Source organism: Diadema antillarum, unplaced genomic scaffold, assembly GCF_040938485.1.
Source record: "Diadema antillarum isolate AM-2024a unplaced genomic scaffold, OU_Dant_1.0 scf00000046, whole genome shotgun sequence".
Taxonomy (NCBI): Eukaryota; Metazoa; Echinodermata; class Echinoidea; order Diadematoida; family Diadematidae; genus Diadema; species Diadema antillarum.
The window spans coordinates 80,001-104,105 of NW_027270935.1; the positions used below are offsets into that span (position 1 = coordinate 80,001).

General features: G+C 38.1%; 1 protein-coding gene across 1 annotated transcript in view; it reads right to left on the bottom strand.

Moving 5' to 3' along the window:
• LOC139715261 (N-acetylated-alpha-linked acidic dipeptidase 2-like) overlaps positions 1 to 23,836 on the bottom strand; it is a 30,992-nt gene extending 7,156 nt beyond the window's left edge. The window contains exons 1-14 of the mRNA XM_071626845.1: positions 23,542 to 23,836; positions 17,375 to 17,842; positions 16,012 to 16,168; positions 14,799 to 14,930; positions 13,819 to 13,944; positions 10,581 to 10,773; positions 7,928 to 8,018; positions 7,120 to 7,209; positions 6,288 to 6,373; positions 4,503 to 4,622; positions 4,017 to 4,102; positions 2,338 to 2,469; positions 1,571 to 1,662; positions 749 to 839 (exon numbers count right to left, since the gene is read on the bottom strand). Of these exons, the coding sequence (XP_071482946.1) occupies positions 749 to 839; positions 1,571 to 1,662; positions 2,338 to 2,469; positions 4,017 to 4,102; positions 4,503 to 4,622; positions 6,288 to 6,373; positions 7,120 to 7,209; positions 7,928 to 8,018; positions 10,581 to 10,773; positions 13,819 to 13,944; positions 14,799 to 14,930; positions 16,012 to 16,168; positions 17,375 to 17,685 (1,707 nt within the window). The 5' untranslated portion in view covers positions 17,686 to 17,842; positions 23,542 to 23,836. The remainder of the gene's footprint in view (positions 1 to 748; positions 840 to 1,570; positions 1,663 to 2,337; positions 2,470 to 4,016; positions 4,103 to 4,502; positions 4,623 to 6,287; positions 6,374 to 7,119; positions 7,210 to 7,927; positions 8,019 to 10,580; positions 10,774 to 13,818; positions 13,945 to 14,798; positions 14,931 to 16,011; positions 16,169 to 17,374; positions 17,843 to 23,541) is intronic.
• Positions 23,837 to 24,105: the final 269 nt, after the last annotated feature.

A 24,105-nucleotide genomic window follows, 5' to 3' on the forward strand; every position in this document is an offset into this window, starting at 1 on the left:
CAAAGGACGTAAATCAACTTTGGAATAAATGCGAGGGATCACCGAAGCGATGCAGCTTTTTATTTTTTGTAATATGAATTGAAACAAGAAAGGGAAAACTGACCAGAAACAAATAATAAATGGCGAAAACTTTGAGCAAAGAAAATGGGTTTTCTTCGGGATTCGAACTCGAGACCTCCGGATTACTAGACCGGTGCTCTACCGACTGAGCTATTGAAAGCCCTAGATCGGTGTTCGTCCCAAACCCTTAACTCTCTTTGCTCGTGTGGTCAGAAGCTATAGTGTGTGTATGTGTGCCACACACACACACACATTAACCTGACATAGACCCAAAGGACGTAAATCAACTTTGGAATAAATGCGAGGGATCACCGAAGCGATGCAGCTTTTTATTTTTTGTAATATGAATTGAAACAAGAAAGGGAAAACTGACCAGAAACAAATAATAAATGGCGAAAACTTTGAGCAAAGAAAATGGGTTTTCTTCGGGATTCGAACTCGAGACCTCCGGATTACTAGACCGGTGCTCTACCGACTGAGCTATTGAAAGCCCTAGATCGGTGTTCGTCCCAAACCCTTAACTCTCTTTGCTCGTGTATATATATATATATATATATATGAATACAACATTTTAAGTATTATCATAATTATACACCATTCAACAATAAATGTATCAATGGTATACTCCATCTTATTAGAATAAGTTTATGATAAACAGGAAAAGCAGAAACACAACCAGTTTGCTTACTGAATTGAAGGTGTATCTCAGATCGACACTGGGGATACCAATCTCTCCCAGAAATCCAGCATAGTCGCTGCCTGAACCTATATTTCTGACACTGTTGAGAAAAGGGAAACACAAACAAAAGGGAAAAAGAGCAATGCAATTTTCGAGCACTTTTGAATGTAATTAGTTACAAGTAAGCATTTTGTCGGAGAGAATAAAAACAGGTATTTCGTGAATAGATGCTATGATTCTGCCCCACCCCATGACATTTTTGAAAGTAAGAAGAGGGAATGAGCCTCAACTATCCTCTCATAAACTAATGTAATGTTTGTAGAATTTATCATTCAATCTCTAACCTAAACTTACAGTAATAGATGCAAAGTGTATATATATTTTGGATCTACATCAGATGGTTCCAATCCATTTTCCATCATTGCTTGAAACAATGAATGTTATTTGAGATTCTCATAGTCTTTGTCCCCTCATTGGAAGACTCAGACAAAGGACATATTGCTAGGATCTTTGTGTGTATGATTTCATCATTTTCTTTTCACAGTTCTCTCACAGTGTATAATATGAGCACATCCTGGTCACATATTTGTACATCACCAGAGTGGCCACTTGGTTTCCCCACACTGAAAAAAACAAAAAAAAACAAAAAACATGAAATGAAGAACTTCTTGGGAGTTGAGTTTTAAAGAATTTCAATAAAGCCCCGCAGCCGATTCACTCAGTTTTTCTTTTAAATGCTATTGTGCTTTGCCACAAGGACACAAGGCGAGCATAATAACACACAAACTACAGAGGAGAAAAGAATAGAGAAGTGAAAGAGCGGTATCTTACTGCGGTAGTCCAGTATTCCCTTCAGCAGGGCTCCTTGCAGCCCAAGTGTCATAAACAGTGCTAAGGTGGCCTTCAATTTGGGCATCTGGAACCTACAAAGACATTCAAACTCAGTTAAATTATTGCTCCTAATTCTAACATTGTACATTATATAGTATAGTATCTCACTATATGGTGCTGCAATCATATTTACTATGCTTAAATTACTACTCTCAAACATTGTGTTATCATTTGCACCCTTGTACACATGTACCTCCTACAAACCTAGTGAAACGCAAACATCCAAATCTGGACGATTATTATCAAATTCAATTCAAATTCTGAGTAGTAGGAGCATTTGAGTAGTTCAAGCTTGTCCATATTGAATGTTGTTCTTTGTGTGCTTGATAAAATATATATTTCATACCATTTTCATTTAGTACACTGAACTAGAATTCAGTCTTGATATTTGGGGGCTTGACCCTTCAGTACATTTGATCCCACTTGGAGCAGTAAAATGGCCAACCCCCCCCTCCCCCCCCTACACATGAAACGACACTCCCCTGCTTCTGAAATTAAGTAGCAAAAAGAAAAGCAGCTGATGTAGGCTTATCTATGTTATGTGATGAAGCTAGTGTAGCTTAATGGCAATGCTATTAAAAAAACATTTACTATGGTGTCCATGGAAAACATCTGCTTCTTCAAATTCCCTACTGCACATTTCATCCCCATCCCCTCTGTATGTTTGTATGTTTGTCTGTTTGACTGTCTGTCTGTCTGTCTCTTACCCGCTTAGTTGCTGAAAAGACAGCTTCCTGAAGATTTGGGGTTGACTTGAGCCTGAAAGTATAGTTTCCTTCAACTGATATATCCACATTGAGATAGGCCACAGCTCGGGATGCCAGGTTTTTGGTAAATTCCTGTAGGAGGAAAAATATTTACATGGAGAAATTTACCCGGGAACAAAATTTAATGTTTCTAAAATGGTGTTACAATGCTAGAAGGTAATTGTAAACACACACATATATAATATATATCTGCCTTATCAATGGCAGATACAGGTTTGACGTAACCACTGCTTCGGCAGCTGGTTGCAAGCTTCATACACAAATCCAAACAGAGAGTGGAAGTTAAAGATAAATCATTTGTCTTTAAACTTCCAATCATTTGAAATGATTCTTCTGCTGTGAATATTCCTATTGCATATCGATGCAGCAGACTTTATGCCAAAGTACTAACAAGGCAAATGCCAAACCATGTCTCGACTGCATATTGCAAATATTGTTTTTCAATACAAGTTCATTGACCATTTGATTTTTCACTTTGTCAGACTTCACCTTTAAACTTGACTGCCATCTTCAGGTGATGTACCCATGGTGTAAGTTTTGTGGTCATATAGCTCAAAGCTATGGAAATTTATTGAGAGTGCACAATACTGTGAGTACCAAGAGCTTCTTCAAATCAGGGAAAGTTCATTGAACTTTTGACCTTTGGACTTCCCCCATATTCGATTTTGACTAGCATTTTTAGGTTTTGTACCTGTGGTGTGAGTTTGGTGGTCATTGCTCAAAGCTGTGGAAAGATTTAGACAGTATACCAAATTGTTGACGCCGCTGCTACTGCTGCGCCGCCGCTGCCACCACCGCGGGAGGAAAAGTTGATGCCCATGTCTCGCTACCACTATGCAGGCGAGACAAAAATTGCAGAGTGTGATTTGTGTGGTGATGTTTCAGATGGCCTTTTGCCTAGTACACTCTCACAAAACACATACTGTATTCACATGTGAATCAAAGGATATTCATTTACTACAACTATCCATTTACATACGATGGTAACAGAAGCATTCATATTCTGTCGTAAACATTCCTTTAAAGAATAAAATTCCACTCACAGTTCTTGGCACTCTGCACCCGACGCATTCATTCCCTACCCGACACACCTACTTGTATTCTGCGCTAAACAATTGCCCCTGCTTGGGCAAAGCAGCAAATGGGGTCAAAGTGCAACAGTTGCCGGCTTAAGAGATGTAAACAACTGATGTTCTTGCATCTCTTCTATCAAAACAAAAATCATAATATGCTGCATTGTCAAAGATAGGCACCGTATTGTATGCACACGCACATTAGTGATGACACCACTTGACATTACTATTCAGAATCGCTAATGGTTCAGCAAACAAGACAGATTTGATATCATAATGTCACACAATGTGTCTGCAGCATATCTCTTCCTTCTGTATGAAATCATTATCTGAGTTCTGTGAGTAGAGCAAGTAGAATTTTAAATGACTTGTTTTTTTCTATGCTTCTGATAAGCATGAAAACACAGCCTCTGTGTGACTCCTTTGAAAGCACTCTCTGAGCAAATGCGAGCCTCCTCCATAAAATGAGGTGAACATTTTTGTGCTCTGTGGCATCAGAATACCTGTCAAACACTACAGCTATCAGCACCCCACAAGTACACTCACCTCCACCCACTCTGTGGAACCAATCAGAGAGTACTCCTCGGCGGCCCAGTTGCAGAAGACGATGGATCGTCGAGGGCGCCATTTTTCTGCAAAGAATGAAACGCATGAATATTCACCAGCACTCCTCAATCTCCTTCTCTCATTACAATGGCAAGTTCCTGCCTTTAGCTAATTATCAGCTGCAATTCATACTTCATTACCCTCAACAGGAACATCACTGACTCTGTTAAAATTAGGCACCTTTCATTGCTATGCCATTCATTTCATGGCACAAATTTACAATGAAATCCTACCATACCTTACTGATATATTTGAGAAACTCGATGCTTTTTTTTTTCCAGTGTTCAACACAACATATACATGCTGTATGCATAAAAAGAGTCCATGACAAGTGATGTGTGAAGAATCAAGCCACACATAGGGAAGGGGGGTGGGGAGGAATTTACATCATTGCATCAGCATGCTGGCATATGTGTCATCACTCACTTTCCTTGATAAGTCTGCCCATTGCCCTAGACATTTCCAACATCGCTGCCGTCCCACTCGATGGATCCACAGCACCAAACACCCAGGCATCGCGATGGTTGCCCACTATCACATATCGGTCTGTATAGAATGGCAGCCAATTAATGAATGAGGCATGAGTGACAGAAACATTTTCGGTGAATGTCTGTAAAGACACAAAAATTACAGACACAAACATCAACGATTGGCTCAGAATAATACTTGTGACAAAAAAATTAGATGTGCGTTATATATTTATCAATATATCGAGAAATATGATACATTGTAATGAAAGGCTCACAAAATATACTAGACACCACAATGAAGGAAAAACAAGTTAATGCATAATTCCTTCACTTCTGCTTCTTAGTAAAACCATACAGTCATACCAACATACGTGCACACGTAATCACAGACATGCATACATACACACGTACATAAACAAATACATAATATATAACTGTTAGATATTGAACATTAAGTAAAATCCTAGCAATTAGGAACTTACTTATCCAGGTAATGTGATTGCTAAGGGTCTATCAGATCAATGAATGAGATAAGGACATAACAGACATGTTTATGGTAGATGGACTCTACCCTCAACAAATTCATAAAACATTCACAGGAGAATGAACTCTTGTTGTGGAATAGCAGGTGTCACATGAGAAGAATTAATTCTTGGACCACATGGTATGGCAATCAGAGACACACTAGTATATACTTTAACCCTTCCTCTGCCAGTGAGTCAAATGTACACAAATGCGACACACAGATCTATGGACTGGAAATTAATGTGGCACACAGAGGGTTAAACCTAACTTTTTTTTTTTGGTGACTCCAATCATTTTCAGACCCCCTACAGTCACAAGGAAATACAGGCTTGTTTAGAAGGCATGAAACAACTTGCAAGTGACTTATCATTATGAGTATAATCAACTAGAAGTCTTGGCTGAACAAAGTCTAAAATGTTCTTTGAAATACCAAGAAGTGCCACATCCACAATACCATTTTTCTTTGCTCAACATACAACATACGACTCATTCACACCTAGCTGACTGATTCTAACATTACTTTAGCTTGATTTGTGGTCAAGTCATTCAATATTGTTGAATGATTGGGAAAAATGGATAATGGTGAATTACATTGCTTACTGCTCTAAGTTTGAATCTAAAAAATGCATGTCTCAAAAGATTTCGAATTAGATAAGTGGACTGCATTTATTTGACAACAAATAAACTCACAACACAATTTCTGTGGATACATGCGTTGCTTACACACCAGATGAAAGAGTATTTCTGGCATGAAAATCAAATTTTGGGCTGAAAAGAAATCATAAACCAAGCTCGAAAGTGCTTTCTACGACATTTCAGTAATATTATTTCATAGTAATTCTGCAGTTGCAGACTCAGTCGAGCTCCCACAGTGCCAAGCCTGCATATGTATTGTGGCATTCATGACAACATGGCATTATCATTGAGAATATATGCCTTGATATAATTCTATACTTCAGTATCAGGTGTTAGACTTCATTTCCTTGTGCAGGACATCCAATATATAGGTTTGAATATCAAATCTGCACATCAACAACATGTTTTTTTTTTTCCTTCTTTTCTTTTGCAATTTTGAATTGACAGGCCTGATATATAATCATACGATGGTATCATATTATTGCATACTCGACACAGATTACGGCATCGCATTAAATACTGGGGGATATACATATGCCTGAACCACCAGTACAGCTATGATTTGATTCAAACTGCAAACCTGGTTCCATGGAGCCACGAATGACACCCACAGTGTTGTACACCATGCGGACTTCATTGTGTGTATTAACTTCCAGCTTGACTGTCCTGTAAAAAAAAGAAAAGAAAAGAGAATGAAGTAGATACCAGCAACATGCTGTTATTGCAGCCAGAGATGTTCACCTTTTGATTTGTAGAGTATGGTGATATTCTCAGACATTAAAGATATTACATTTTTGCATGATTGTGAATGTCCCTGTATGATAATTATATGACAATTTGAATGAAATCTTACTACGCATTTTAAAAAAGAAAAAAAAGGGGGGGGGGGAACAAACATGATTGCAGTTCTCTCATGTGACTTGAATCACAAGCTGTGCTGGATACCAATCTTGGCTCAGATAGAAATTTGTGAAATTCCCCAAAGTACAACACATTTTCACTTTTTTTCCCCAAGGAATTCCAAGATCCCAATCATCTTTCATGTATGACTCAATTGGTGAATCAGATGCACTAGTCTCTCTCGGCATTTCTTTGCTACATGTACTTGAAATTTTGGTTTTTCCCCCTTCCCTTCTATCTTATTCTATCTGTGCCAAGTTTGATCAAGTGCTTTCACCCGTAACAATTTTATTTCTTGAATTTATATGCAAACAAGAAACTTACAGGGGGAAGAGCAGAGAGAGAAGCAACTGGAAAGATAAATGACACAAACACTTACAGAGCAAATGATATCCACAATACATGATCAAGAGACAATATGACTATTATCACATAAAAGGTGTTTTGTTCAAGATTTCTAACACTGTACCTCTTCTTTTCCATCCACCAACTCTCCTCTTTCCTGCTTTTACCTTCCACTTGTAAGTCCTGGTCCTAGCTTGTATTCCAGACCCTGGATGTTCCCTGCCCAACCATCAGGAACTGCAGGTCCATCAAGTTGCCTGCCGCACAGACAGCACAAGGGGGGGAAAAAAGTCACAAAATGCTGATGATTGTAGACTACCCCTCCCTCCTTGCTCTTGACAGTGAGAGAAGCTCTTCATCTATTAAACCAGCATATTTCAACCACTGGGAATTTTACAGTGCAACTTATCATTTGGCATCAATTCAAAATAGTACACACATACATGCCTTCTGCCCTCTCCAACCCCTAATACAATGAATAACTACAAAACCAACTGCATTTTCAAGGATTTGAAGCAGTCAGTATATCATTTATCTTTTACTACATGTAAAGAGCAAACACATCACCATCTTTTGAAAACATACAAATGCAGTGAAGTACCAGATTGTTGGGGGGGGGGGGGGGGGACAAGGACACAATGGATGATGTAATCTATGTAGGCAATTTTCACAATATATTCTTAGTTCACAATATATTCTTAGTTATCTATGGCTTTGGTATGTAATCTGCATCTGTTTGCAGCAGAAGGTGTTAAACCTTCTAAGTTTGCAAAAAATGGTAGATTTCTTGTGGGCTATAAATAGATAAAGTAGTCTAAGCCAGGCAGCTATAAATCCTCTTATCATAAAAGAATCACACAACCACCAAATCATAAAACAGGTTGTGTATACATCAGAGCGCCAACCATAAAAGGAAACCATAGAGAAAACATTAAAAAAAAAACAGGTAAGGAAAAAAATTTTATGGACACTCACTCCAGAATGTTGCGGGCATCATTGTAGCCAATTGGCTGGACTGGTATGGTGGGCAGCTCTGCTTCCTCTTCTGGTATCTTGTATGCTGACTCTAAACAGTAATGAAATGAAAATTTTCAACAAGCTTTATCCAATAAAACAGTGAGAAATTGAGCATTCCTTGATCATTTACTTAATGGAATAAACACCCAACTGCTTACTACATTGCAGCAAAAGAAAAAGTAAAGATAAAAAAAATCAACAAAGAAAACCACACACACATGCATGTAAAACAATAAAAAAAAAGCTATTGCTTGCAGGCAGGTCAGTGAGCAAGTTGAAGGGTCACTTGCAGACAGTTCTGGTCATTTTAGGTGCTGGAGGGTCAAAGTCTGTCCACAGTGTCTGGAAATAACTTGGAGCAAAATATCGCAAAAGTTTCAGACTCACTGGGAGAAAGTATGTTTAAAATAAAGGTGATATCATCTTATATTGCAGTTGTACGAAAATATGCTTCAATAACTCAACAGAATTTTACATTTTACTTTCGATAAATTAATGGAACACAATAAACCTTACTCACATTCCATGCTGTGTGAATATTTCACAGAGAGCAAGCTAAATCTTTTGCAGTGAGAATGTGTTTTTCTTTCAATTTTGATCATGCAAATCTGTCCTTTTTTAATCTAAAATCACATTCTAAAACAACACATACATAAATCTTGATTTAAAAAATCTTTCCACACAAAGGTTTGGGTTTTTTTTACTCAATTTTTTAATGCTTCTGTCCAAGGACTGTTCTTCCAAAAACAGCTAAAATACATAATAATTGTAACATAAATGTAAAGAAAATCATACAGAAAACAACAGGATGAAAACAGACAGGAGAATGAACAGCATTTAGGTAGGGACCAAGTGTGTATTTCAATAGCATGGCAGGTATTTCTGATGTTCAGAGTGACTCGTGGAGATGATGTTTAAGATACTGTTCTCGATTATTTTTTTTCCAAAGCATTTTTAGCTGAAATGGTAACTGAAATCACAAATTGTTGATCCAAGTTACATTAGACCTTTTTTTTTTTTAAAAGGGGAGAGTACATTTTTGGTTGTTGTCCTCATAAAAGTTAGGTCCCACTTTTTATTTGGACCACTTTGTTTTGGATATCTCAGCCAGTTCAAAACAAATTTTCATAAAATAATTTTTGATTCCTCTTAGAATTGTATGCTCTTTCTTTCAAGTAGTTTCTCATTTTCTAAAAAAAAAAAAATCTGAAGCTCCAGCTCAATCAAAACTGTACCATCCCTTTAAAACATATCTTGATCTGAGGGGACAGGAAGTTCATTGACCAATTTCTTGCATCATACTTGTTTAGACTTGTCTGGATCATAATAACTGATAACTGACACCATACTAGATCTCCACTTTGATCTACCTGACTGGAGAAGAAACATGAGGAGACTTGCAATCTTACAAGTTAAAGTTCCTGTTGGATGAAACACACTTTTATCACAAATTTGTTTCCATTTTCCCTGTACTGTTGAACAGTTCATCTCATCCTAACTTTTGCAAATATGATATTCTTATATTCTTCCATCCTGACCATGATAGCCCAATGGTCACTTTTCCATGCATGCGAACGAAGAAAAAAAGAAGAAAAAAAAGAATGGCATTCATGGGTCAGACTTTGTTCTTGTCCTCCTACCATTCTACATGTAGAGTTAGGCACTTTCTTCATCTCTTCCTCCTAATTCCTCTTCTATTCATCTTTTCTTTATTAGCTTCTATTTGACCTTCTCTTTTTTTTTTCTCTCTCTCTTCTGTTTTATTGCTCTTTGAGTATGTATTTTGATCACCTTTATATTCTTTTCAGTTGCTTTCATATGGATTTTCAAGCAAATAAAGATCATAATGATGATGCACCTGAGATCTGCAGTTTTCTTCTTCTCAAAGTGAGGGCTTTGAGCAAATTGTAAGAGAATACTGCACTTTCAATAAATTGTAAAACAAGCTATATCCTTATACAAGTGACAAACAGGGAGACAAATATTCTGTCAGTTGATGAACCATGACCTTCTAATGCCTGGCAAAAGTGTAATGGTCATTTCATTGAAACGGGGATTTGAATCAACTCTCTTTTTAAAACTGAGTTTGTTACAATTAAACAAAAAGGTCATTTTGACCCAATATGTTGATATTTTTCTTCACAAATAGTGACAGGGGGGAGGGGGGAGGAGTATTGACTTTTTGTGATCATACACTAGCACTATCAATCCAAATATTTGCTTTCCTTTGAGTTAGTTAAAAGAGCTGCTTGTCAAATACCCAAGACTTGTTACTAAACTAGGATGAGTTTGCATAATCTCTTATCACTGTTGAAATTTCTCTGTCCATAGTTTTTGCAAAGACCAGCATGACGCAGAAATATGCAAAAGTTTCACATCATGACCGCATCAAAAGGGCAATGAAAGCAAGAAGGTCACTTATTCAAAGATTGATTTGTGAATTCTCATGGGTTTCGACAATGATGTACTTCACGCGGGCCCAGAAAAATTTGAAGTTGGAGTTTAGTCAATGTCATATCTTAAGATATTATACTCAAATCATTGTCATCAATGAGGTAAGATTTGCTGAATGCCACTATGAGGAGAGATGCAGTGCAGGTAGGATTCTTACCATAGGCAGGGTAGCCTGGGGATAGGGGGTCTCCACCCACGCCCTGTCGGATGAAGAGGGAGCCTCGCTGGACTCCGGTTCCCGGTAGAAACCAAGTGTCAGGGTAGACGGCTGACTCACTGTCTACAGCGTAGTCAGCGGGGTCTGAAAACAGAATGAGGCCTATGGCACCATACTCAGCAGCATGGTTGACCTACAAGATGGCACATGTGAGTCCATGGGGGGGGGGGGGGTGGGGGAAGCATGAGGGAGAAAGTGGTAGGGGGAGAAGGAGGGGAGGAGTGAAAAAAAAACATATGTGAGGTGGAGATCCTGAAAGACACACAGACAGACAAATGGACAGATATATATGGGTAGACTGAGCAAAAGGGAGGAGAGCAGGGGCGGCCAGATCCAGGAATTCTGTAAAGAGGGAGCCCCTGTACAAAATTAAAGGAGGACACACGCACCCCTCCCTCATTTTTTTCTTTTTATTTGTTCTGTTTTCACAAAAAATAAGGGGGGGGGGGGGGTGGCGTGCGCCCGGTGTGGCCCTCCCTGGATCTGCCACCGGAGAGGAAACTACAAAATCACAAAGAGCATGCTCTACATACAGCAGAAGTTTACACAAGTCTAAAACTCAAGTATTTACAATCACATATTTATTAGTACAAGAGTAAGGTGTTATGATTTACACCAAAATTTATTAGTTTGCCCTCTGTGTAGCTGTTTTCACCATCTTCCATTGGATCCTACATTCACACAAAGATAACCTGAATCTTATGCCTCTACACCACAATCGGCACAACCACAGAGTGGGTGGTGCTCTGTGGAAATCCCTACAGTTGTATCCACCAACCGATAGTCCAAGGGTGTGAAAGAGCCCTGGAAGTTCTGGCCTTTCCCCTGGTCCCTGGAAAGGCCAAAACTTCACCATTGTGATAGACAGAATATTGAAAAGGGTCCAATGGCCCAAGAGTCCCAGGGACTGAAGGTCCTATAGACTAAAGGTCTGATAAACTGGGCCATTTTATAAATCTCAGTAAGACTAAACTTATGTGATCTGCAGCAGACAACAAAACACACAGAGATGCACATTAGCACCAATTTTAAGAAACGTAGTGTAACATATCGAGGCGCTAAATTATGGAATAATTTATCAGATGATGTAAAGCAAAGTGTATCCTTTCTTATATTTAAACATAAGGTGGATAAATTATATACATAGTAATTGTTTGCATTGAACTGTAACACTGTGCATTAATCATTTTCCTTTGTTTTTTTTCAGTATCTTAATTCTCATTTTCTTTTTGTGGTATGCATGATTTTCTATGATTTGTTTTTGTGTGTCTGTTTGTTTGATTTTTGTATTTTATTTTTGCTGTTTTTTTTTTGGTTACTTTTTTAAAGTTTCCTATACTATGCATAAAATGTTGTATTTTGTAATTGTATGATTTTTTACTTCACGGACTCACAGAAAAACAGCCAAATGGCTGAAGTGAGTGACCTGTGGTGAAATAAAATAAACTCAACTCAACTCAAACTCAACCCATGAATGAGGATTTTTTTTTTTTTTTTTGCCTCTGAATGTAAATACGTATTATGACAGATAAGGTACCCAATCGCGCACTTTACATCAAAATGACAATGCACAATATGTGTGTGGTATCTGATGCATTGCAGAACCATAGGCATATAACGTGATCATTATCAATATCTTTTTTTTTTAACAATGTGCATTTTGTGTGGAAAAAAAAAATCATGAAAGGAATCCTTCCAGTGCAACATAGGGTACCTTTCAAGTGTAAATCAAAAAGTTTTCACAAATGAAAAAAAAAAACATATGTTGTTTTTTGGTTGACATGGCAATGGGGAGGTTACACAACATTTAGTATCTTAGTATATTGACCGTAATTGTAAAAATTTAATTCTGGAGTCAAACTGATCACAATTTTTAAAGCGCCACACAGAACAGATTTGGGGGCTCTTTAAATGGGCAAACAGTTTTGCGCAAGGGGACATATTGTGCCTGATTTAACCCCCCCCCCCATTCTTCATCTCGGGGACTTTCAGATTTGTATTTTAACTGCTCGCAGGGAAAGCAATAAAAAATTGCTGCCCTTCACATTGGGGATAACAATTTAATGCAAACTATACTTACTTAATACACTGCAGTAAAAAGAACACAGATAAAGGTCAGTAGCTCAAAGTTATATCACCCATGGGCAAAAGGACCCTCCGCACAAGATTTCTGTATTCCCTGTCCATCATAGATGCACAGGTGGATGATGACATTAAATCATCAATGACCTTCAGCATCTGTCATCACATTCAGTTTGTTCTTGTTTTTTACAGTTATTAAAATCAAGTTTAATAGCCTCAAGTTCATGCTTGATGTTCTGTTTTTGTTTGTTTCTTTTTTCTTTTCTTATTTATTCATCTATTTATTTTTATTTTTGGTGTAGGCCTATAAAACACAACCAGTTGGATTCACTGATGAATCACTTTTTGTCTCAATGCCTCTACAGTGTGCCTCTGGGATTAAGCATACATATCAACCAGAGTGTTCACAAAGCAGGTATGAGGCTGTTTTTTTATTAAAAATCCATGAAGTCCTGGGATGATTTTGTCGCAAAAATTATTACCTTGTCCTCAAATCAAATTGGCAACTTTGAATTTTACTTCATATCCTATACTGGAGAAAGGTTTGATGGCATTGGTAACATTCATGAAATTAGTACAATTCACTCCAAAAAAAAATAGAAAAAAAATACCACTTTAAAATAAATCATTGACTTTGATCATTCAAAAGGAGTTGTCAATTAATGCTCAGTTCTGAATTTAGGTTTTTACAGATGCTGATGCCAAAACGAATGATAAAGAATGACTGAAATTAGGGTTCTATGAATGAGAGGTTTTTATTTTCCCTAATAAAATACAACTGTATTATGAAATCTGTGAAGGCTTCCATGGCAGCAGAATGTTGGGTGGTAGAAGGCTTAAGGGTGCACCACATATTCTTTCTTGGGTATGTAAGTGGCCCTAAACAGTGCACTAAATATTCTTTCTTGGGTATGTATGGGACCCTTTTCAAGGCCACATACATACCCAAGAAAAAATACATGGTGCACTCTTGAGTCTTCAACCACCCAAATACAGTTGTACTTGCTCATGTTAACAATAAAAAGATGCAGCATCAAACCAGAGAATATAAGAGTCCATGGTCTTGATGGGTTAAACGAAAAGAAGTGATACTTACCTTGTCACCTCTGAAAATCTTGCCATACCTGGCAATAGCAACCTTTCCAGCTACGTCAACCTCAAGTTCATTTGTGAGTTTTTGGAAGTCTTCTATTCTCCCATAGTTAACATACACCAGTTCTCCCTGAAGGTGAGAAGAAATCAATATGGCTGGCTGGTACACCTTGGATTTCTTCATTGACATTTCATGACATCAGAAAATGAAACCTATAAAATACCAAAATACTAATGAAACACTATCTCCCTCTCCCCTCATCCATTGGGACTGTAAGGGAAAGCCTATACATTCAAACTTATACCAGCAGTCATGCTATCATGAATGCAGCATGCAACATTGTCAAAATAATAAAGTTGACATCCACAACAAGAAAAATTCTATAAGAGTATTAGTTCACATCTAATCACATCAAGGGTCACCCGCACACAAACACACACACAGACACAGATGCACATTCACATTTTCTATAGTCTTCCAATGAAACAATAACACAGACAATAAACAATCTACTCTCATGTTGCTTGATTGCAAACATATATTATATGCAAAGAAAGAATAGTCTCTAAATAAACGAAGAAAAACAAAGATGATAATAACACAATTACAGCTAACATTTCACATCATGTTCCACCTGATCAAATGAATCCGATTTCATAGTTTAAAGCAGCACACTCATTTCCCCTCCAGCTTTAATGATAGAAACATATACACAAACATACAAAGACATACATACACATGCACATCCACACATACAGACAGTGGAAAACTGAATGAAGCCGAATTCTCATAAATGGTTAAATCTAAGCAACATTTACAATACCAACCAGGCAGATTTTACTTTTCATATGAAGCCAATAACAGCAAAATTATAAATCAATGCACCATAAAAGAAAAAGAGAGAGAGAGAAAAACAAAAATAAAAATAAGGAGGAATTGTATTTGTATCACACAAAAAAAATTTGACTCTTCATTCAACTGACCTCTACAGTTCCATTAGCAGCATAGGCATTGAAGGGTGGAACAGTCTTATTGTTGAGGTCACCTCTTTCCAGTGGAGCTTCCTCTCTTGCAGACCGGAAATACTCAGACCCATTGCCGTTCAGGACGTATACCTGCAATCGTTTTTGTCACACGAGAGTTTTTCAGTATCTGCCTCTTCCATCAGTCCCCAAGCAGAAGGCTTTCCTAGGGGAAAATTGGATTTTCATCCATGGCTGCATACACCACCATCCCAAAGGCTCAATCATGCATGGTTAAAAGATGATTTGAAGTCCAACATATCAGTGCTGGTAGTTTTGTACAATGACTTTCTAATCCCTGCTTTTCCTCACAAGAATGACAAAATGTGGAAATGGTGCTGCTCAGCATTTGTCTTTAAGTCCTTGGAAATTATATGTGGACATATACACACACTGAGCAGGGTGACAGGAAATATTACTATGCATTAAAATGGTGTATTTCAAGACATATTCTAACTTGTTACAATATCATTCAAGAAAAGAACAGACAATACATTTGCAATGACAAAGGGTTCATGTAGTTAATGACAGTGATACAACCAAACATCACAAAGTCATGACTTGTCTTACAAGAAATATGTCTGAAATGCAGTCAAATAAAGTAGTAATGTAAAAACCTTTGACAAACCAAAATAAATAAATTACTTAATTAACTAAATAAATAATTAATTACTCTATTCATTAATTATTGAAGTAATTAATTATAAATATATATATATATATATATATATATATATATATATATATATATATATATATATATATATATTGATATTGATATATTCTTTCTTTCCTTTTCTTTTGGTTGCCAGTAGTGTATGTGTGTGTGGGAGTCAACACAAAATTAAACTGAGCTTTACAAAACACAGAGGTATGTTACCCCTTGAAATTCTATATGAAAACACCCATTGCAGCAGAGTTAGAACAGGAGTGGGAAAGAATATAGGTTCCAAACAAATCGAGCGACAATTCATAGTAAAATTATGAATCCACTCAAAATATACAGCTGCAATATGAATTCACTGATATAGATTTCTAAGGTCATCCAAAGATGACTTGTAATTCAAATGCACAGGAAAATATACAGCTGCAATATGAATTCACTGATATAGATTTCTAAGGTCATCCAAAGATGACTTGTAATTCAAATGCACAGGAACACACAAACACTCACGTAATTGGGACTGTTGAGCTGGGGATAGCTGAGGAGTACACTGTATGGGACATTATTGACCACATCAAGGCCATGCTCTGTCCACTGCTCTTTCACCCACTCCGCTAAATCCTTTTCACCTTGCGTGCCTGCCAGGTGAGGTTGGTGGGTCAGGTATCTTGAAGAAAAAAACATGTGTTTGATATATTAAACACATGTGAAAGACCTGTCCTGCTCCAGGGCAGCCAACTTCCACAGATCAAAGTGAACAATCAAACAAACAAACATAACAATCAAACCAATATATAAACAAATAAAGAAACAAACATGCACACAAACAACAACAAAAAACATAAACAGAAAAACAAACTAATCAACCCTAAAACTAAAAACCAAACAAAAACACATATTTCTGAGTCAAATATTTTTTTCTAGAGTGGAAAAATAGCAACTACTACATACTAAATCATTGCTCAGAAAAAACATAAATCCCATTTCAAAAACTTATTTTCTCATTTTTCATAAAGAAAATAATATGGAATATCAAAAATACCTTCCAATAGATAACTCTGCTGTTCATGTCGTCATCTCTTTCTCTCTCTCCCTCTCTTTTCCCTCTCTCTCTCTCTATACAGCTCTCATTTCAAGAAGCAGTCGCATTCTCATAAGTAATATCACACCTTTCACCATTCATTGCCAATATCAGCAGCCAAAATACACAATGATGAAGAAAGCAATATTTGCAGTTGAAGGTTCTGCCTTTGCAGTGTTAGTGGTCGAAACAAAACGCTGCATTGAAACAGCAAATCTCTTCAAGAGTGATCATATTCAGGGGCAGATCCAGGAATTTCATAAAGGGGAGGCACCCTTACAAAATTAAAGGGGGTGCATGCTCCCCCCCCCCCCCATTTTTTCTCCTTATTTCTTTTGCTTAAACAAAACATAAAGAGGAGGGGCGCGCCCAGTACGCCCCCTTCTAGATCCGCCACTGATATTAGCAGAGGTTGTACTCAGCAAAGATTAATGACAGGGGTGGTACATCACAAGCTGTCGAAGAGTGTCTGTATGGTGAAGCACAGAACAGATTATGTTCAGTAACAAAAGGACAGCTTTGCAAGAGCTAGCTGAGATAATGGTTTTTTGTGACAAAATGTGTCTGGATGATTTCATAATACTTGTTCATCACATTACTAACTGGTATATCATAGTAGGTGAAGCACGATGGAGACAAGAGTTAAAATCAACAAAATTCAAAATTAATTTCATAATGAAGGCAGATAATGTACACTATATGATAGATTACAGACATCAAAGAAAGACATAAAATAAGACACTGCTATTAAAAAGCAATGTAGAGATGAGTGGGCAGTTGCTCCAACCTTACCTGAGGTTTTCTCTGATATTCTCCGCTTTAATTTCTTCATTAAGTAAGTCAGTTATCTTGTCTGCATCCTCTTCATGAAGAGCTTCCAACCAGCGACTGTAGGACGGACTGTCTGGCATCTGGGCCTGGGAGGAGAACCAACCAATGAGAACCCCCACGCCTATCCCCACACAGAGGCCCACCACCCCGACGAGGAGCACCAGGGAACGGTTGCTCTTCACCATCGTTCTTCCCGCTGGCTCTGGCTTCCTGAAAGTGAGCACAGACGAGTCTCCACTGAGCGACTCGTAGGCGGTGCCTGCGTCCTCCATTGCTTACCGTGTGGTGATTGGCTGGACGAATGCCAATCAGATATCAGCAGGGCTCCTCTCTCAGGTAGGTTAAGGTTTAAGGTTTATGATCCAATTTGCAGGAGCAGGTAGCACAAACAGCACTGTCAGCCTCTAGGGAAGTGAACTTTGTACCCCGCTGCTGACAAACATAGAGAAACCATAAAGAGGCTTCAATAAGATAACAGAAGAAAGAGAGTAAAGATCAGAGAAGGATGAGGAAAAAGGTGGAAAAATTGGGCCACTTAATAAGGTCAAATACAGCAATGAAGTGGGGGGGGGGGGGTGAGGGAAACAGAAGCTGATGATGACTTAAACAGACAGTATCATATCAATTATGGTCCTGTATTAAAACTCACTTAAAAACTGATTTTTTTCTCAAGACTATATTATTTTCAACAAAAAATTGCATACATCTCTGTCTTTTGCATAAATCCTTTCATATTCCATTACAGACAATTACTTATAGCACAGTTCTATTTTGATTAGAGGTAGAACATATGAAGTTATTGTGTGGGGTTTTTGACACTAAATGCAACTCAAGGCATACTAGGTATGTCCCATTTTGGTTCTATGACATTTGCTCAGACTGCAACAATTGCTCCCACGAAATATCTGCACGCTACTAAGCCAAACATTAATTCTTTTGACAAACATAACCATAACCCTAATCCTAATCCTCACATCACTCTAAACCTAAAACTCTATCACAACCCTACCCCTAACCCTAAGTCCTTGGAGAAAATAAGACATGAGCAATTGTCGTAGGAGCAAATGGCGTGTCAACCCCATTTTACAAGTCCTCAAAATATCCACCAAATGTACTGCAGGGATGTTCAATCTGGTATCAGACCAACACGCACCAAAATTTGGCTCACATTAATAAATATATTTTCAAAAAGGCTTGATTTATTTTAATGGAATTATAATAATTGCTCTTGGCACCTTTGAGAAGCTCTAGGAGGGGGAATTTATGAAAATCCACCCCAAAAACAAATAAACTTCAAAAGAAAAGAAAGAGAAAAATATTCCCTACAGAACGAAACAAAAATGACAAAAATTGGATAAGAAATAAGGAAGACATGACATTTTGAAATTTCACATTTTTTCAAAAAAATTTCTTGATCAGTTGATGATCTCATACCCTCATAATTTTTCATGTACAAATGTTATATATGAAATTAAGAAAGATAAATTATTTTTGGGTAATACGAGTAAAAACATGTTCCCATATCAAGATATATCAGAGTTAACATAAATATTTGTTCTTTTTTTGTTTTGGTTGGTTTAAAGGCAAGTTTTATATTTCATATTTTATAAAAACAGCTGAAATATGAGATTTTTGCCATTTCTGTATATGAAATGAATAAGAAATTGTGAGACCATGACATCGTCAACTTGGTGATTTCAATATTCATAACGGCAGGTTAAGAAGTGTCTTAAGAAAAATTGTGAAATTTCAGAATGTCATAACTTTCTTATTTCTTATTCGATTTTTATCATTTTCGCACTGTTGTGCAGGGATTTTTTTTGTTCTCTTTCTTATGATATTTATGAAATTTTGGATTGGATTTCTTCTTTAAAATTAAGTCATCCTGGGACCAGGCACTGATTGATTTCACTCCATTTTGTCGACGAAATGACCAATTTCGTAGACAAAATGACCGTTTCGTTGACGAAATGTTCATTTAGTTACAAAATGTTGCCATTTCGTTACAAAATAATCATTTCATCGACGAAATGACTGATTTCGTAACGAAATATTCCATGCGACGCTTGGCGCTCCAAGGTTTTTGTCCATGGTTTAAACCATGGTTTCATTTGTAACACCTTCGTGAATTCGGGACTTTTGGTGTAGGTCTCTAAAATGGACAGTCCCTTCAATGCTGATATTATTACAAATACAATTATGGCTTGTAATCATGCCAATGTTCATTTTCAGTGTGGATAATCATTGTCAAGGCATGGTCTACACAAATCATCAGTTGTGATTGTGTGCAATATGACATTTACAGGTGATGTGCAACATTTAAGGCATACGAAGCAATAACAATTGTATGCACCTGCATACAGAGAACTATTCTCTCTGGTATTCAGTTTTTTCTTTTTCACATGGTCATCACGTTGGTGGCAGTACTCCATATCTTTGACAAACTCTCACAACTTCTGTGAATTCATACCGCTGATTGTAAACATCAGTGTTTTGTCTACCATAGTCTTCTACAGACTAAAGTCTCTTCCACTTTGGCCATGGAAGAGAGCAATCAGAGTTGATTTCATCCATCAAGGAATATTCATATTTCAGGAATGTGAGAATATTTCATAAAATAAAGCCTATTGTACAACACTGAACAAGATTCTTCCTGTAAAATTGGTCTCCTGGGGGGCATTTCATGAAGCGTTTTGGTCAGATATATTTCTGACAAACTGTTACAAGCTTCTAAAATCCTTGCATCTGATTGGCTGAGAGCAAATTTGTCCGACAACTTTGCCGGACAAAATGCTTCATGAAATGCCCGCCTGATAATCACACAACATACGCTTAGAAAGAGTACCACTGCTCGTTGTCGCTGTCAAGCATTCCATATTTGTCAAGCAGATGTGGATAGTGCACTCTATGACATCCTCTCATTACTCCCATGATAGGACAGGTTTTCTTTTTCAGACATTTTGAGAATCTTCCACACTTCAGTTTGAAACTCATTTCAGACCTATCCCCACTGTATATTTACCCGTAGCAGTACCCATTCCAATCACAATGAATACAGGAGGTATGAACAGCGAGCCCTTGAAATTACTGCACACACGCTGCCTCAGGGTCTTTTCACAGATTGACTGACAACCCAGCAAAAGGATCATGAACTCTGCTGTTGACGTTTAACTTCTCACTTCTGAGGTGAGCAGGAGAGATTATCAGTACCCTTTTCATATCTAGTTGCAGCCCAAAACTTAAAAAGCCTTGAAACATTTTAAAAACATGAAAAAAAGGTTATGTCTTGACAAATTAATTCATTGGGGTTTGCACATTGATATAAATGACCTAATTTTTATCTTGAATCTCTTTGGATCTATTTCTAAGCCCAACATGGCTCACATTCACCCCTCTGAATAATATCTTTCTTTCATGGCTCACATTCTGCCTAAGATCACCTTTAAAGCATGGCTCCACAAAGAAAAAAAATGAAAAGAAAAACCAAAGTTGATCATCTCTATCCTACCCAAGTCTCTTTACCCAAGTGGTTTGAAGTGGCTTGAGAAGTGGAGTTTTTCAGTCAGTATGAAAGGGGTTTGTGAAGTCTTGTTTTGTCAAAGCAGGTCCAGTTACAGACCCTCACTAGTACTAAGAATAGCAGCTTCCCCTTGAGGCGGGGGTACAAAAACATTGCATGGGACACAAAGTGTCATGTTGATCTCTGTCTGTGGAATTTGAAGTCTACAAAATCTGGACTAAATGACAACTAACAAGACTTGGCCCCATTCTATGCTTAGAATTCAAACTGAGTACAAAGTATTGTGAGAGTCCCAAATGCTTCAACACTCCAGCTGATCACTGCCCCAACATCACATCACATCAGACTGATGAGATCTCAAGGATGGGAAAGCCATATCTAAAAGCCTTATTTCGGTATTTCAGCAGAAGTTGGGAAATATTGTCTGAGTTTTGCATAGTGTTAACACTCTCTATACAGTTTCTCAGCTTTCCCGTGATGTATATTCAGCAATGTTTTATCATCACACTAATGAAATGATAAAAAAAAAACCCACCAACAAGCTAGCCACAGTTTGAGACAATCAGCTTTAAAGTTTTACTATGTTGTAAGTCCTTGGAGTGCAGTCAAGCATGACGATGAGTAGGCATTTGAACACAATGGTCAATTCAAAGCCTCACGATAACATGCTTTCGAAAGGCTAGTCAAGTTTCATACTTGAAAACATCACTGGAAATATTTTGGGTCATTGATTATGATATGAAACTTTCAAATTAAACTGACATCAAATGCTCTATTTCTTTTTTTAGCAAAATCTTCATATTATTGAGGCTTTCTCTGTTTTTCATGTCAGCAGATTTTTCAAAGTAACACGGTGTTGGGTTGTGTGTTCAGCTAACAGAAATGTTCACTCAAGTCCCACAGTGAACATACATTGCATGAATCATTTCATTTGTTGTTGTTGTTGTTGTCTCCAGTCAATCTCTCATGTAGGTTCTAGGACAATTACCCCTTCCCTTGACCAGGGAGGTGGGACTTAAGAATCCCACCTCCCTGCCTTGACCCTAAACCTAATCCTACTCTTTACTCTAACCAGGGAGGTGGAAGAGTCCTTTTCCACTTCCCTGCTCTAACCCTATCACTAACCTGTACCATAATTAACGGGGGGGGGGGGGGGGGGGGGGGGGGGGGGGGGGGGGGTGTGATTGTCCTCAGGCAGGGCTGCCAACACTGGAAACTAGTTGAGAGTAAGACTCCCATAGGCCAATGCTATAATTTAGGAGTCAAAATGAGTGAGATCAATAGATATGCATGCAAATGAAATAAAGTTTTCGAGTGAGAAAGGACCAAAATGCATGAGTCTCACGCTCAATGCGTGAGAGTTGGCAGCCCTGCCTCAGGGGAGTCCTTACCACTACAAATCTGCTGGTCTGGTTTTACTCTAATTTCATCAACTTGAACATGGTATGGAATATTCCCTTTAACAGTGTTCAGCAAGTGATATAGCAGCAGTGACAGGGCTGTGTATAAGCAAGTGGTTGTTTTTGTTAGGCTGCTTTACATTCAGAATCTCTCTCTCTCTCTCTCTCTCTCTCTCTCTCTCTGTGGACAATAATCTCCTTGATATATTGCAAATTTACTGTACAATTTGACCAGACTTCAGGCCTAGACACGGTATGTCCAAAATAATTCAATCAGAATAATTAAACCCATAATGATTTTCATTGTCAATCGACCAAACTATAGCATAGGCCCTAGAAGCAAATTCATGAAAAATCCTTTGTTTCTCACTCCAAAATCAAGGACTTAGATATATGGATGAACATATCATAAATAAGTGGTATAATTCTATTGGCTGGCGATACTTCTAGTGCCATATCATGCAGTCTCAATACTCATTCAGTCATCCAACAAAGACCCATTCTCCTCTAGCCCTACAGTGCAGTGGTCATCACTTTATCAAAACTCTGATAAAAATGGGGGTATTCAGCTACAACACTACGTCAACAGATTTCCTCTGCTGATTTCATTTCAGCCTATTAAAAACACTAACAGTAACACATCAAATTTAGCCAGCCATGCTTGCATAATGATGAAAAATACCACAGAAGGACTATCACAACATCATGCAAACAGTAAACATGGAGTCTTGGAAAAACTGCATTTTACTAGCCTTAGGCCCAGCAGAAGGGGGAAAGAGGTGCACCCTCCATGCATGGATGGCGCACCGCACCCCAATGCGCTATTATCAACACACAACAGACAAAGCCGACGACCATCAACATACTCTGTGCAGTCTCAGTGAGGACTGGCAGCTTTCTTTACTAAAATAAGCCCTAATGACCAGAATACAAAGTTCAACTGTAATAAAACATATTCGATTCAGCAGCTTGCTGCCGAAGAGCGTTAAGAGGGCTCGGTGTTCATCGGTCTGCGTTACTGTGTGGTATGCGCTTCAGTAAAATGATTTTAGTATGAGACATAATTTTCTGTAGTAGGTAGTAGAATTTTGCTAATTTGACTTTTAATTTGACTGGACGAACTATTACAGTGTATAGGGTTCTGATACCAATGAATGAGAGATGCCTCAGCAATGGCTGATGTCAAAAGAGACGCTAAAATTACTCACTGAGTTTCAAACAGAATCCAGCACTCCAAAAACATCTTGGTTTGCAAGGACTGGTGTTGGTCGCCTTTGCGACCCTTTGATCCCCGGCTGCTCTGCGCTCCACCACCCGCCCAGCTCACTGCTTATCGTCGTATGACTTCGGCTGCTGGCGGTTGCTACTGGAGCTCGCTCGCTCACCCACACAGTCATGTACACTGTACTAAAGATGCAGGCTCACTCCCACAGCTTCCTTGGTAACCCAACCCTCTTCTGCCTGCGCTGGCTGGTTTGATGTGATGTGTTTCTCCTCCAAACACCTGCTGCATGCGCGAGTATGAGCAAGTGCCGCGCTGTAGGAATGTTTTCTGATCACATTCATCTGACTGATGAGTGAACATGCTCCAGTAGGTTTGGGTGCACCAATGTTCATGGTGTATGTTTGCCGGACTGTTGCTGCTAGCATTTTTTATGACGTCTTTTCTGGTCTTACGAACATATACTTTGCGTTTTGATGTAGGCTACCAAAGATACGGATTCCTGGGTTTATTACTGATCTCTAAACCCGTTGTGAAGCAGAACAACCCC